We start from the raw sequence: 13,648 nt of genomic DNA on the forward strand, positions 1-13,648 counted from the left end.
TACTTTTTTTTTACCATTTTCGAAGAATTTTGAGCCTAAAATGAGTCAATTTTTTGGCTAACTAAGAAAAAGTGCCAAGGCAATTCATCAGAATGTACACTAGATTCACTTGACAAGAGGACCTTTAGAACTTACACCCTCCGATTTGAACAAAACCAAGCTATGATCGAAAGAGCATGTTCTGGAATTCTGTAACAGTGAGTGTAACTAAAATTTCAGGAGCTATTAAAGCTCATTTTTGGATATTTGGCGTATTTTTGTTGAAAATTTGAAAAGTTTAATCAAAGCTATTTTACTAGCAAATTTTACACATTTTCACGAAATATAATAATTTTTTTTGAGCAATATGTGAACCAATGTGTGTAATTCTTTCAATTCAATCTTCATCCACCAACAACTACTAGGTAGTTTTGGGCTATTCTGAAGTCTCCAACGATTTTTCAATTTTCTCCAGAAATTGCCAATCGTCGACATCTTTTTGAAAAAACCGCTCGTCATAGTTTTTCTGAAATTTACAAATTGGTCAAAAATTCATTTTTGAACACACCCTTCTGGAATTGCACAGTTTAACCACCTGAAACGATCGAAAGGGTGCTCAATAAGCATCGATCAACGTTATTTGTGCTCAAGTTAATTTTTTGCCTTTCCAGAGTGATTTGGAATTTCTGGAGAAAATTTAAAAAATCGTCGGAGGCTCCAGAATGACTCAAAACAATTGTAGTTGTTGATGTGAGTCGGTACCACTGCCAGGATTTTTCCTTGGAGGGAAATAATTGGGTCCGAACCAAAAAATGTTGCCATCTCTTTTTTTGGCCGGGGGGGGGGGGATCAAGCTTCTTGAAAAGCAGAAACCAAAAAAAATATGTCACTTATTTATTTAATTTTTAAAAAGAAGGGACTTCAGTGACTGAAATTTGCCTGCAAAGTAGTATTTAAAGTAAATACCTAGTGTACGAATATACCTATAATGATGGGCTTGAGAAGAAGAAAAAGGCCCCTTCCTCTAAAAAAAGATGAAAAAATGAAGTTATACATAAGTATGTAATGTACCTATGTACCCAAGTAAAGTAAAGACACAAAATTTTAAAGAATTTCCAAGTTTGTTTCTACAGTTTTAGAACAAGCTAAACATAGGTTCGCAATCGGCATCCATCTCAGTGAAACAAGGGCGCAAAAATGCTTGGAAAATTCCCACTTTTCACCATCAATTTTTTTCCAAAAAACGAACTCTTGGGGGGGGGGGATTCTCACACAACCCCCCTCCCCCCTAAAACCGACATGATGCGAGTTATTCAGTATTCACATTCGTTCAATCTGCTAAAAAAATTACATTCCATGAAAGAGTTTAAAAATTGCCCTTAAAACAACTTTTGAAATTTTGGCTACGAGGGTTTTAGAACATGCTTACTTGATCTAGCTTGGTTTCGTTCAAATCAGAGAGTGAAAGCTCAAAAAGTTCCCTTCTCTTACGAGTACTTTTTGTCAGCTGATTTTCTCTAAAATCAAATCATTAATGATCCTAAAAATTCTTTTTGGATTTTTCCCCGAAAAAATTAGAATAAAATTTTAATACCTATTAATTACCAATTTTTAAAGCCAGTATTGTTTTTTCATTCATTTTTTTTAGCCAAATTTTTATAAAAAATGGGCTATTTGCGGTAGGCCAGCAGTTTTTAATTTATAAGTTTCAGCACGATGGTAATTTTTACATTTTATGACCTGGAACCGGTTTTAATCGATCAAATAAAATCAAACTTGGGGAATGGGGTTCTTTCGAGAGCTAGAATTGACCCCCTGCAGTTTGGAGGGTCAAAGTTGAAAATTACAGAAAGGTCATTTTTTTGGAGAAGCATAATTTGTCCCCAAATTGATGAAAATGGTCCAAATTCATACCATTGGTGAGTAACGCTATTGTAAACAACATATCCAAATTTCAGCTTCCTAGGTCATTCCTGACCCACCCCATTCAAGGTGGGAAAAACCTGATTTTGACCCTATTTTGACCCCCAAACCACTATTAAAATTGACCTAGGGAGCCCCAATGTCCAGAATACAATGGAATGGTGCCACTTGAGTGCCTTTTGCAAGGTTCAACCTTCTAACCCCATTTGACCCCTCTCCAGGGTCAAAACAGTGGATTTTTGCATGTTTTTTGACGTTTAGCCAAACCTACAGCCCCTCCAAATTGACCTAGAGGGTACAAATTTTCACAGTACATTTAGAGGATGTAAGGGTAAGGTGCCCTAATGCCGACCACTACTCTAATTCCGACCACCTGCCGATTTCAGTCAAATGATGTCGGAACATTTCCAGAAGAAATGTATTTCTATTCCTTTTTCACATACAAAACGAATCACACCAAAATCGTAACCCCAAAACCAAAATTGAATTAGATAGAGCATAAAATTGGTTTTGAAGGGTCAAAAACTTTTTGGCGCTTCTCACATTGTGTTTTATGACTTTGGTGATTCATGTGATTTTAATTATATGAGGTATCTTTTGAGAATAAAAAAAGACGAGGAATTCAATGAAATAAGAATTTTTCAAATTTAACGAAAGTAAATTGAAAAATTTCTCAGAAAATTTTTTTTTTTTGAAAAGTGCTCTAATGTCAACTACCTTATGTTTCTCCTAAATTACTGATAAAATAATAATGAGTCGTCAGCCAATATAAAACGTACGTATATCTGACTGACTGTGTGAGACTGCTTGCACTACTTATATACTTGAATATGCTAAGTACTCACCTCGGCTAGGGATTTAACAAACACAACACACTCATTAAATTATCATAAGATTTCGTGAAAACGATTGTATTTGTCGAAAGACACAACACTTAAAACCGACTCGGAGTAATTAAAGGGTTTAAATACACAATTTACTCAGGGGGGAATTACGTTAACACTAATTAGTCTAAATTATAAATATACAGGAACACTTTAAACCTAGGGCCGGAGCTCTAAGGAATTAAGGACATATTAGCTTGGCAACTCGAAGACTCGCGAAAACGAACTACACTTTGGTCCAGTTGCCAAAGAAGCTGGAAGGCTCATTTGGCACCTTGACCACGTCACTGTTACCAACCTACATCACTGTACGGTGCTGGAAGGGTAGAATTACCTATTTACATAATATACTTGTTACCATTAAGGCATATCCGTCTAACATTACAAATAAATCACATTACCTATACCTACCTATTAGGGCGGATCTGAAAAATTTACGCAATCTTTGATTTTGCTAAAAATTGAAATAGTATGTTGAAGATTTGGAGTTGAAATGGCCCCAAAAAAATTTTCAGTTTTCACCTGCCCCTGCTGTGGAACGTTAGTCTCTCAAAGTAGGTCATTTTGGGGAAAAACACTTGGAATGCTCTAGAAAAATCAGTATGTCTATATAGCTATTGCTTGAATGAATGATAAAGTTATGAAAAGTATTTTAATTACTCGCAAATAAATTGATTTTGTACTTCTTTTTACACATTTATTTTTCAATTTCGGGGGTGGTCGGAATTAGGACCCAAAAATTTGAAATTCAATTTTTGAGTTGTTGAGGAACAACTTTTGTAAAAACTTTAAAAATTTATTGATGTCAATGAGCTTTTGGTATGTGTTGGGGGAAGGATCAAGGTGTATTTTAAGCCATTTCCGGGATTTCTATCTCAAAACGTGTTCGTTTGACAGCCAAAAGAAAAAATGTGGTCGACATTAGAGCACCTTACCCTTACCACAAATGCCTTTTGCAGGTTTCAGCCCTCCAAACCCATTTGACCCTTCTCCAGGGTGAGAAAAGTGGATTTTTCAGCTATTTTCAAGTTTTTTTTTTGAACTTTTAGAACACCCTGTAGCTCCTACAAATGTCCCTAGAGAGTCCAAATTTTCACAGTACATTGGGAGGATGTACCCCAAGTGCTTTTTGCAGGTTTCAGCCTTCCAAATCCATTTGACTTCCTTCCAGAGTCAAAAATTCTCGTTAGCTTTTATTATCCAGGTGTGTCTAAATTTCACCTCCCTACCACACCTTCTGTCGCTCTCTCTTATGATCAAAAATAACTGATAAATTAAAGTTCTAAAAAAATTGATCGAATAACTACGGAATGCTGGAGTTATTTTTCCAATCTTATCCTCCTCCATCGTCAATTCACTCATTTCTCTTGCTCTCATTTTGAAAAAAATAAAAACCCATTCAAAACGGCTGTAAATTCATTTTCCCTCAACTCGTTTTAGAACTCATTACAACACTATTCGCTCTAGCTTGCAGTCATTGTCTTATCTCACGCCGAACTTCAAACCATTGACGTGCAACGAACGAATTCATCGTGTTAAAAATTTATTTAATATTCTGCCAATTGAATGCGATTCCGTTCGAGTAGGTACTCTTGGGTGGAATTCTTTCGTCATATTCTCTCGTATTGTTAACAAGATTCGAAATTTCGTATCGACGCGATACAAAGCGGCGAATTAATTAGCTTTTGCAGACGCGCGTCAACCAGTCGAAGTCGCGGATAGGGATAAAGCTACGTGAAAAATATCTCATTTGGCATTTATCAGATTAAACGCGCACTCGAAACGGTGTAGGTACGACGAACAACGAAGATAAACCGAGCGCCGTAGTATGTATTATATTCGTACGAATAATACGAATACGAAATTATTCCAGTTTCGATATCATAAGGGAAAAACAAAAAACCATATAGTACGAAAATCGTACTCGCGTATAGCAATTTTTTTTTTGCTTCTTCGCGTCGGTATTCTTTGTTTGCGAGGACTGGAAAAAAAAGCTGCGGAGAGAAGTAGACATGTGAAAATGAAAGTACGCGGTTTACTAGCTCTCGAAAAATTGTATAAGAGATGTGCAAACGAAAACCCATTGTTTTTCGTATTAAAGCGGAAGCCCAGTAGTCGGTTCTCGGGGTATTTTTTCGTTTTCAAGTTACCATAATAAAAAGAATATCGCGAGCTCGGCAGCCGTAAAATTTCGTACTTGGCCAACGGCGTAAATTAGTTTACAGAGAGATTTCGAGTTTTAAAAAATACACCGCCAAGTGGCTTTTTACAAGAAGCAGTCCGCAACGAGCGATGTTAATTTACATATTATTTGGTCAGTCGTCGTCGTCGTCGTCCGAATCTACTGGCCGAGATTTGCGAAGAAATTAAAATTTTAAATTACGCTCGAATTCGAAAAAAGCAACGTTTAATTGATGGTCAAGCTAAGGAAAAAAAACCTGAAAAAGGGTTTCCGGAAAAGCACGTGATGTGAAATTTGATCCTTACGTGAGAGATTTTTGTAAAAATTCGCGTAATTATCGCGCGCGTACTCGAAGGCGACCGAGGCGATGCGACGCGGTGTAGACGTCGTCATCGCGCGAGTAAATTTACGCTTAATTGGGCTCATTTGTCGAACTTTCTTTCGTATTTGTTGGACGGAAAGGCGCGAAAAAAAAAATGTATTTAAACGAATCGCTCCGTTGGGTCGAATTCGCTAACCAACGCGAACGTTTCGTCGAGAGGTATTAATTTTTCACCGAGATTGTGGTCGTTTAATCGTCTTTCGAGCGGCTAACTTGACGAAATCGTTATGTCGCGCAAAGTTTATCAATTTAGATAAATATTCATATACGAGATGCGCTTAAAAACCACTGTAATTAAAAAGTTTTTCTCCTCAAACTCTAAGTACGCCCAAGTTTACAAAGATATTTTTACTCCGCATCGTGATGGCACGTTGTGGGCTTAATTTTTTCTCGTTACAAAGCACGTGAAATGGGTTATCAATTTAGGTACCTTACCTACACTACGAATAGGTAGGTACTGCGAAAACAGCACGATCAAAGTTACCGCAATTCGTGTTGAAAACAGCAGATGAAAAGAAGTGTGTAGGTACCTTATATTTCGACGTTACAAATTTTTCTGGAGTTGACTGGTGATGGTTTTGAACCGTTCTGGAGCCTCCAGCAGATTTTCGGATTCTCTTGTTTTCGAAAAAACGCCGTAAGTAAGGTGAAAATTAAATTCAGCACATAAAAGTCAGATTCACTATCTTCGTGACTCTTTCGATCAATTCAACACATACTTTCAAAATATTTTTGTGCGGGTTCAAATCAAAAATTTCCTCCAGTAATCAGGTAGGTACGAGTATTTTTGAAAATCAAAATCGATTAGAGACTCCAGAACTGTTTGAAACCATCACTAATCCAATCGAGAGGTTGAAAATAGGATACGAATCAAATTTCACCTTTTTTTGTTCACGTGTTCGCAAAACACGATTTCTTCATTTCTTTCAAAAGCACCTAATCATTGAGAAAAATTTCTGATTTGAACCAGCATAAAACGATTTTTGAAAATATATGCTCAAATCGATCAAAAGGATGGTGCTTGTTTCATTTTCACCCCACTTACAGCGTTTTTTCAAAACTAGAGGATCCGAAAACCCGCCGGAGACTTTTGGGATGGTTCGAAGCCATCACTAATCAACCCCCTTGCATCTATTTTTCTTCAAACTGGTCGAACTAATTTTTGTCATAATTTTTTTTCATCGAGATTCGCGTCTCGTATGAAAGTCTCATCTCGCCTAGCATTTCTATACATGTGGAATAAAACTATAGGTACCTAGAGCTTGATTTTGAATTTTAAAAAAGCAAACCTGTCAGATAAAATATATACAATTTTCTACACGCTCGTGGTCGATAAATCGCCGAGTTATTCGATTAAAGGGGTCGTACCTATACATATCTAGGCAGTGAACAAGGACGAAATACGAGTCAAATACATAATACATATTTTCGTCGCCTTGCAAGAGCGATAAAAAATTTTGTAAACTTTGCGAAATTATTACTTACACGATCTTATATTACGTGTATCGTAAAAAGGACAAAAAGGGACGAAAAGTGAGAATCGCTTTAAACCTCATTAAAGGCGTCCGTATTATTCACATTTTACAGACATTTCGACCCTTTGCATTAATTGAACGAGAGAAGGCCAAAAGAACTCCCCTAAAAAAAACTTCATTCATATTGATTTCAAAAACGAAACAGTGTTTTTTAAAGTTAGGTATACCTAAGTAAAATGTTTGCAAAGTAGAAATACGAGTAGGTATAGGTAGGTAGATATTTATACAATTTCATGAAAATCACTTTTATTCGAGAAAGAAATTGTAGAAATGAGTTGAAGAGATTGATAAGGTAAAAATACACTTTGCTCAAAATTCATACAAATATAAAAGTCAGTAAAGTTGTGTTTTGAAATGAAAGATGCTATCAATTTTGGAAATTGTAGAGGGACTCACTCGTATGCTTATATAGCGAAAAACTTAATTTCTATGATGGGTATTTATGAAGGGAGGAGGGAGGGAGGGAGGAAAAAGTACATCAAAAATTCAAAAAAATGGGACTGTTGGTATGGCAATTTATAAATCGAAGGGGCTACGAAAAGATATTTTAGAAAGAAAAATTAAGTAGGCAGTGGGCACAGATACCTAAGTTATCTTACAAAACGATCGAAAAATGACCAATTATTAATACGACGACAGATTTTTGCGCAGAGCTAAAAACTAAAACTAATTAGGGCTACTTGTACAGTTTTTGAGATTTCAATGTTACGAATTGTGTTGGAAAAAAAATCATTGAAAGTATTCTGGGGCCCATCGACTTTTTAAATACTTGCACGCCTGTAAAGGTTATCAAACAATGCAAATGGCAGAAAGTGGATCTTGATGGGATGTCTTCTACAAGCAAGACTAGTACAGCCTTTTTCGTGAAGAACAATGTACCCATCAGAAATCGTCGATTATGTTTTTTGATAGATTTGAGAAAATTATTTTCAAAAATTGTTGAATAATCGCAATTTTACGTAGCTCATTATTTTAATTGAATAATCTGCTTAAAAAAAAGAGGAAAGGAACCTTCAGTTACTATCTGGGTAGGTAGTCTGATAGGTTCGCAGGCATTTATTTGTATTTCCATCCGGGGGGGGGGCGCTTAATTGAAGTTGCAAGTCCCTAATTTTCATACCCCCTCCCCCATAAAAAAATTTTGATCACTTTTTTTGCTCTTCAAGTAATAATGTTCCATAATTCGAAAATTTCAATGTGGCAACCTTGATAGATTTTGTATTTGGATAATTTTGACCTAAAAAAATCAACATTTTTTGAAGAAGTCACCAAAATTAATTTTTTATCATTTTTTTAGTTTATATGGCAATTTTTCGTTATTTTCGAACTTTCCTTGGGGGAGGGGGGCTGCGTCCTCTTCACACTTCCCTACAAAAAACCCTGGGTTTAGGTAAAGTACCGCCTTTTTACTTTCCGAACAGCGCGAAGCGATGTATAGGAAAGTATTGTTTTCGGCCGGAAAATGAACTTTGGAATTTACACTCGTTTTTGAAATTCGACTTCACACAAGTTTGTTTTGAGCAATTTTGAGATGATGTATGTATGTATGTATGTATGTGTCAAAAAATGTCTGTACACGCGATAAAAAGCGACCTAATTATGATATCTCATTGAAATTTGTAGAGGTGGTTGGAAGCATGGTAAAGACGGCACAGTAAGAATTTGGAGTTCGTAAGTGCCATAGAAAAAATTTTATGAGCCTTTAAATGCGAAAAAAGGAACGTATAGGCAACTCCAACATTTGTTAAGGCTTAATCTTTACGTGGTAAACATCACACATGTTTTGTCTCCTTTTAGTTCACCTGCAGTAGAAACGCATAAGGCGCGGCGCGGTCCGAATTAGTTACGCTTTATTTTAAAGTGATTATTTTACGAATACGCCGCATCGCCATGGGGATGGCGGGTGTTTCTCATTTTTACGATTTTACATTTTTACAATTATTTCGCTTAGTTCTTAACAGAAGAATGTTCGGAAAGCTTGTGATGCGTAGCATCAGATTTTTTAATGCGAATTTCGTGGGCTTTCTATTAATATAAACATTTTTGAGAATCGTTTTTTATTGGAAGAATTCGAAAAAAATTGATCTCAAATACCACCGTAAATTACCTACATTTCTCAAGTGGGAGTTTTGAATGATTTCTTTTGTAAGAATTTTGAAGTTTTTTTTTTAAAATGGGAATTTTCAGTGCTTAATTTTTTTAATGGCAATTTACAATACATTTTTTGACGGTGATTCAAAATTCTATTTTTAATTTAAGTAGTGTGAAATTTTTCTAATGTGATTTCAAAAACCTAAAAGGCTACATAGGTGGACAAACGACCTTGGAAGGACATACTGACGGATCAATGACCTTACGAAGCCAAAGAGACAGATAATGTCCTTGAGAGGCCGAATCGCGTCTAAATGAATGATTCAAATCACATTTTTGATAGGAATTGTGATTCAAACTAAATATTATTCGAATTATCCTCAACTCTGTCCTTCGAAATGAATTATTCATGCTGATTTAAAAATTAGAAGGGATGATTTCACTGATTTACAAATAAATTCTTTCCAATGATTTAGAATCAATTTTTCTGGGCAATTTTAAATTAAATTCTCAATACCGACCAGTGATGATTTAGAATTTTTTTGGTGATGTTTTCAAATAATTTTTTTTGTAGTGATTTGGTAAAATAAATTTTTTAATTTTTGATTCAGTGTACGTAGAATTTTCCTGTCATCCAGAATTCTTTCGTGTTCGATCACAAATGAATATTTCAGTGATGATTTCAAATGAGATTTTTTTAGTGTTAATTTTTGATGAATTTTCAAAGGTCGATTCAAGAAATCGGATAAAAGTTACGTGAAGAGTAGATGAGGTGAGACTGATTCTCAAAATAATCTCATGTTTGATGCATTTATGTTAGCATGATACAAAATTATTTTGAATTCCTGAGACAAATATTTGCTCAATTTCTTCGTTCAAAATTATATTTTATCCATTAATTTGACGAACATGCAACCTACCTCATTCAATATCCTTAAATCAGAAAATTGCTTCTGTAACTATCTCACACAGATACCTCTAAAAATGAAAATAGAAAAAAAATCTCGATGTTTCATCTTGTATTACACCTTATTCGCTGTCGTAAACTCGCATATTCAAATTCAATAACTCTCATATTTCCTCCTGCTCACTCGCTCTTCATGGAAGTTCGCGAAATTATCTCGTATCGTCGCGTCGCTGTCGAGGTAAAACGCGACGAAATTCTTTTTCTAGTTTGCAAATTGCCATCGTATCATAATTATGACTTTCCTTCCGTTGGAAGTAATTATGTAAAATGGTGCAAATGTTGCTCAACATTTTGCTATCCTACCTTAAAGAGCAGGTACGTAGGTAGGTTTAGGTGCATACTATACGAGGTAATTCGAAAATTACATCGATTCGTATAAATTCGTCATTAAGCTTACTAGGTTAGGTGCAGGTTTGATACATGTGTCAAAATAACGTCCATCAGAACGCTAATTACGTGTAAACTGTTTCTCTCTCGCCGAATTGTGTGCATTTCGTATCATGTACCTACCTATTATATACCATACGCTCGTGTAAGTTGATAAGCAAAAAAAAAAAAATCAAGACAAGGTCGCTTACCTACGACGTTTAAATTGACGAAAATGCTTCGTACTGGCTGCGTACTAATTTGACATTCGTATATTCCGCTGTCGCGAATTTGCGCGTATTTTATAAATAATATCCATTCGTCGCTTCCATCTTTATGCAGGGCTTGGAATCGCTCGTCTGTAGTAAATAGGTATTTTCCAACGGTGAGTATATGCAGATCACGATGCCTAATCCAAGATACCTGAAACATCGCAACCAATATCGAATAACAAGTCAACATACCGTGACGTTCATCTTATTACTTCCTCGTACTATTTAGATAAGTTGCATATACGCGAGAGTCGAAAAAATGGCGATATTTTAATCTGTTTCGCGAGAGTATAACGCCCGCAATAAAGTCGACTCAATTTTGCCAACACCCACACGTGTCATAGTAATTGCATATATACATACACGTTCAAGGTATCAGCTATACATTACAATAAAATCGTGTATATGGTAGTACCTCTACTATATCTGCAAATTCTACTACAATATTTTTCAATATTCCACACGTCGAACGTTCGAATCATCATTTCCGACAAGTTTAGTGTCACTTATATGGAATAATTTTATAATACAGTGAGAGATTGAAGACAACTCGGGGGTAAAAGATTTACAGCCAATTTTTTCCCATATGCTACGTAAACGTATTATGGTACCTACTTCTAGTCGTACAAACGCGAGCACCTACTGGTACATGCACATTTTACTTGGCAAATAGGTCGCGCGACGTCATTTCTACTTCACGCCAGATATTGAATATTAAAAAGCAAAACAATAATGCAGTTTAAATACACAATCGTGTCAAAGTTTCTACATTTCCCGGAGAGCAATGATGCATTACTAGAAAATGGATTGACGCGAAATTGACTGCAATAAACCGATTCGAGTCGAATATGCTGCCACGTATATGCATCTCATCAATTGAACTCAAATCCCTGAGAGGTTTAGATGCGAGTGCTGTGATTCAATTTTTTCATTCCTCGAAGAAGAGCTTTTTAAAAAATGGCTTTTAATAATTCATATTTTATTCATCATACGAGTAGGTATGGCAACTTGAATCGAACACGTATTAGGATAGATGTTCTGATTCTAACATTTAAAGAGGTGAAATACAGGGTTGCCACGGTTTTTCAAAAATTGATCCGGATCACGGATCACGGATCGTAGCTGTAAAAAATGATCCGGATCACGGATCACGGATCACCAAGTAAAAAATGATCCGGATCACGGATCACGAATCATGCTCAAAAAAGTGATCCGGATCACGGATCACGGATCAAATTTCTGCGGATCATTTTAAAATGTTTGTTTTCTAGAAAAACGGCCAAAATTTGTCATTAAGCAGTAAAAAATCCCAAAATATACCACTTTTTTCCAAAATTGACCAAAAGTTTTGCTGTTTTGAGAAAAAATGACAAAAAATCACATTTCTTTTCAGAAAAATTGCTAAAGAAGCACACTTTTTCTCCAAAAATCATCAAAAAAATGATCCGTGATAGGTGATCCGTAAATGGCAAATTCAACGGATCACGAATCACGGATCATGGTATAAAAAAAGGATCCGGATCACGGATCACGGATCTTGCCTGAAAAAATGATCCGGATCACGGATCACGGATCACAAAAAGATGATCCGGATCAATGATCCGGATCATTGTTGATCCGGATCGTGGCAACCCTGGTGAAATATGGAGCCATTTCTCAGAATTGATGAAGCAAACCTGATAATGATAAATTAGTATTACCTAATTCAAAATTTCAACAAAAAAATCATACAGAGTGAATCACGACTTTCAAATGAGCAAGTATGCAATCAAATTCCTATCATGTTATGATGGTTAAATAATGATAAGACCGAAGTGGTATACCAGATACCAAAACGCATTTTTTCAAAACGCATTTTCTTGGAAATCTTTCCAAAAATAAAATCACCTATCGGTAAGAGTTTTTGTATTATTTTTCATTTCAAAGAAGTCATTCTAGATCATTTTATTTTGTAAAACTATATCAGAAGAATTTTATTCATGAAGAATTCTTGGAAAAATAAACAACCAGATGAATAGTCCAAGAGCTATACCTACTGCGATTGTCCCGAAATAACTGAAAGCTGGAACTGATCTCAAAAGTTAGTATACATAGCCCTATTTTAAAAGAACTCGGTCTGCCAATCCGCAGCTGCTGCTTTAAAGCTCAAAATTTCACAATTTTTCTGAACTTTTGGCCAAGAAAACTAATGGCTCAAATTGGTGCCAAATTATAGCGTTTTTCGCGCTGAATCCGAATATTTAGGTCTGCCGACCCTAAAGTACGGCCAAAGCCCCGCCAGGCTGGTTCAAAGGGGGGGTCAAATTTCGCAAGTTTCATTTTTTTGGGCTGAATTCGCATAAAAAGCTATAAAATCGGTTTAAAAATGATTTTCAAGCAGTTCAACGAAATGCTCTAAGAGTAAAATGATTTTTAGGGGCCAAATTTTTTTAAAATTTTCATTTGAGGGGGGGCATAAGGGGGCTGTAGAGGAATTCACTGAATATGGACTTGTGATACATCAAAATGTACGTTTTTTTGGGCCGCAAAATTTGATTATGGCGATCTTTTTCACATCACTCGGTCTCCCGACCCGCAGCTGCTGCTTCAAAGTTCAGTGAAAGCTCAAAAGTTCACAATTATTCTGAATTTTCAGTCAAGAAAACTGATGACTCAAATTGGTACTCAATTATAGCATTTTCCGCGCTGAATCCGAATATGTAACTCTGCCGACCCTAAAGTGCTGCCAAAACCCCGCCAGACTGGTTCAAAGGGGGAGTAAATTTGGTAAATTTCATGTTTTTGTGTTTTTGGGCTAAATCCATATAAAAATTTATAAAATTGGGTTAAAAATTATTTTCAAGCAGTTTAATGGAATGCTCTAGGGCTGAGATGATTTTTAGGCAAATAGGCCAAATTTACTCCCCCTTTGAACCAGTCTGGCGGGGCTTTGGCAGCACTTTAGGGTCGGCAGACCTACATATTCGGATTCAGCGCGAAAAGCGCTATAATTTGGCACCAATTTGAGCCATTAGTTTTCTCGGCCAAAAGTTCAGAAAAATTTTGAACTTTTGAGCTTTCGCTGAGC

At 35.9% G+C, this 13,648-nt stretch overlaps 1 protein-coding gene across 1 annotated transcript in view; it reads right to left on the bottom strand.

Moving 5' to 3' along the window:
- LOC135835764 (zwei Ig domain protein zig-8-like) overlaps positions 1-13,648 on the bottom strand; it is a 77,283-nt gene that overhangs the window by 12,422 nt on the left and 51,213 nt on the right. The window contains exon 3 of the mRNA XM_065350182.1: positions 10,522-10,732. Within this exon, the coding sequence (XP_065206254.1) occupies positions 10,522-10,732 (211 nt within the window). The remainder of the gene's footprint in view (positions 1-10,521; positions 10,733-13,648) is intronic.

Source organism: Planococcus citri, chromosome 2 (genome assembly GCF_950023065.1).
Source record: "Planococcus citri chromosome 2, ihPlaCitr1.1, whole genome shotgun sequence".
Classification (NCBI taxonomy): Eukaryota; Metazoa; Arthropoda; class Insecta; order Hemiptera; family Pseudococcidae; genus Planococcus; species Planococcus citri.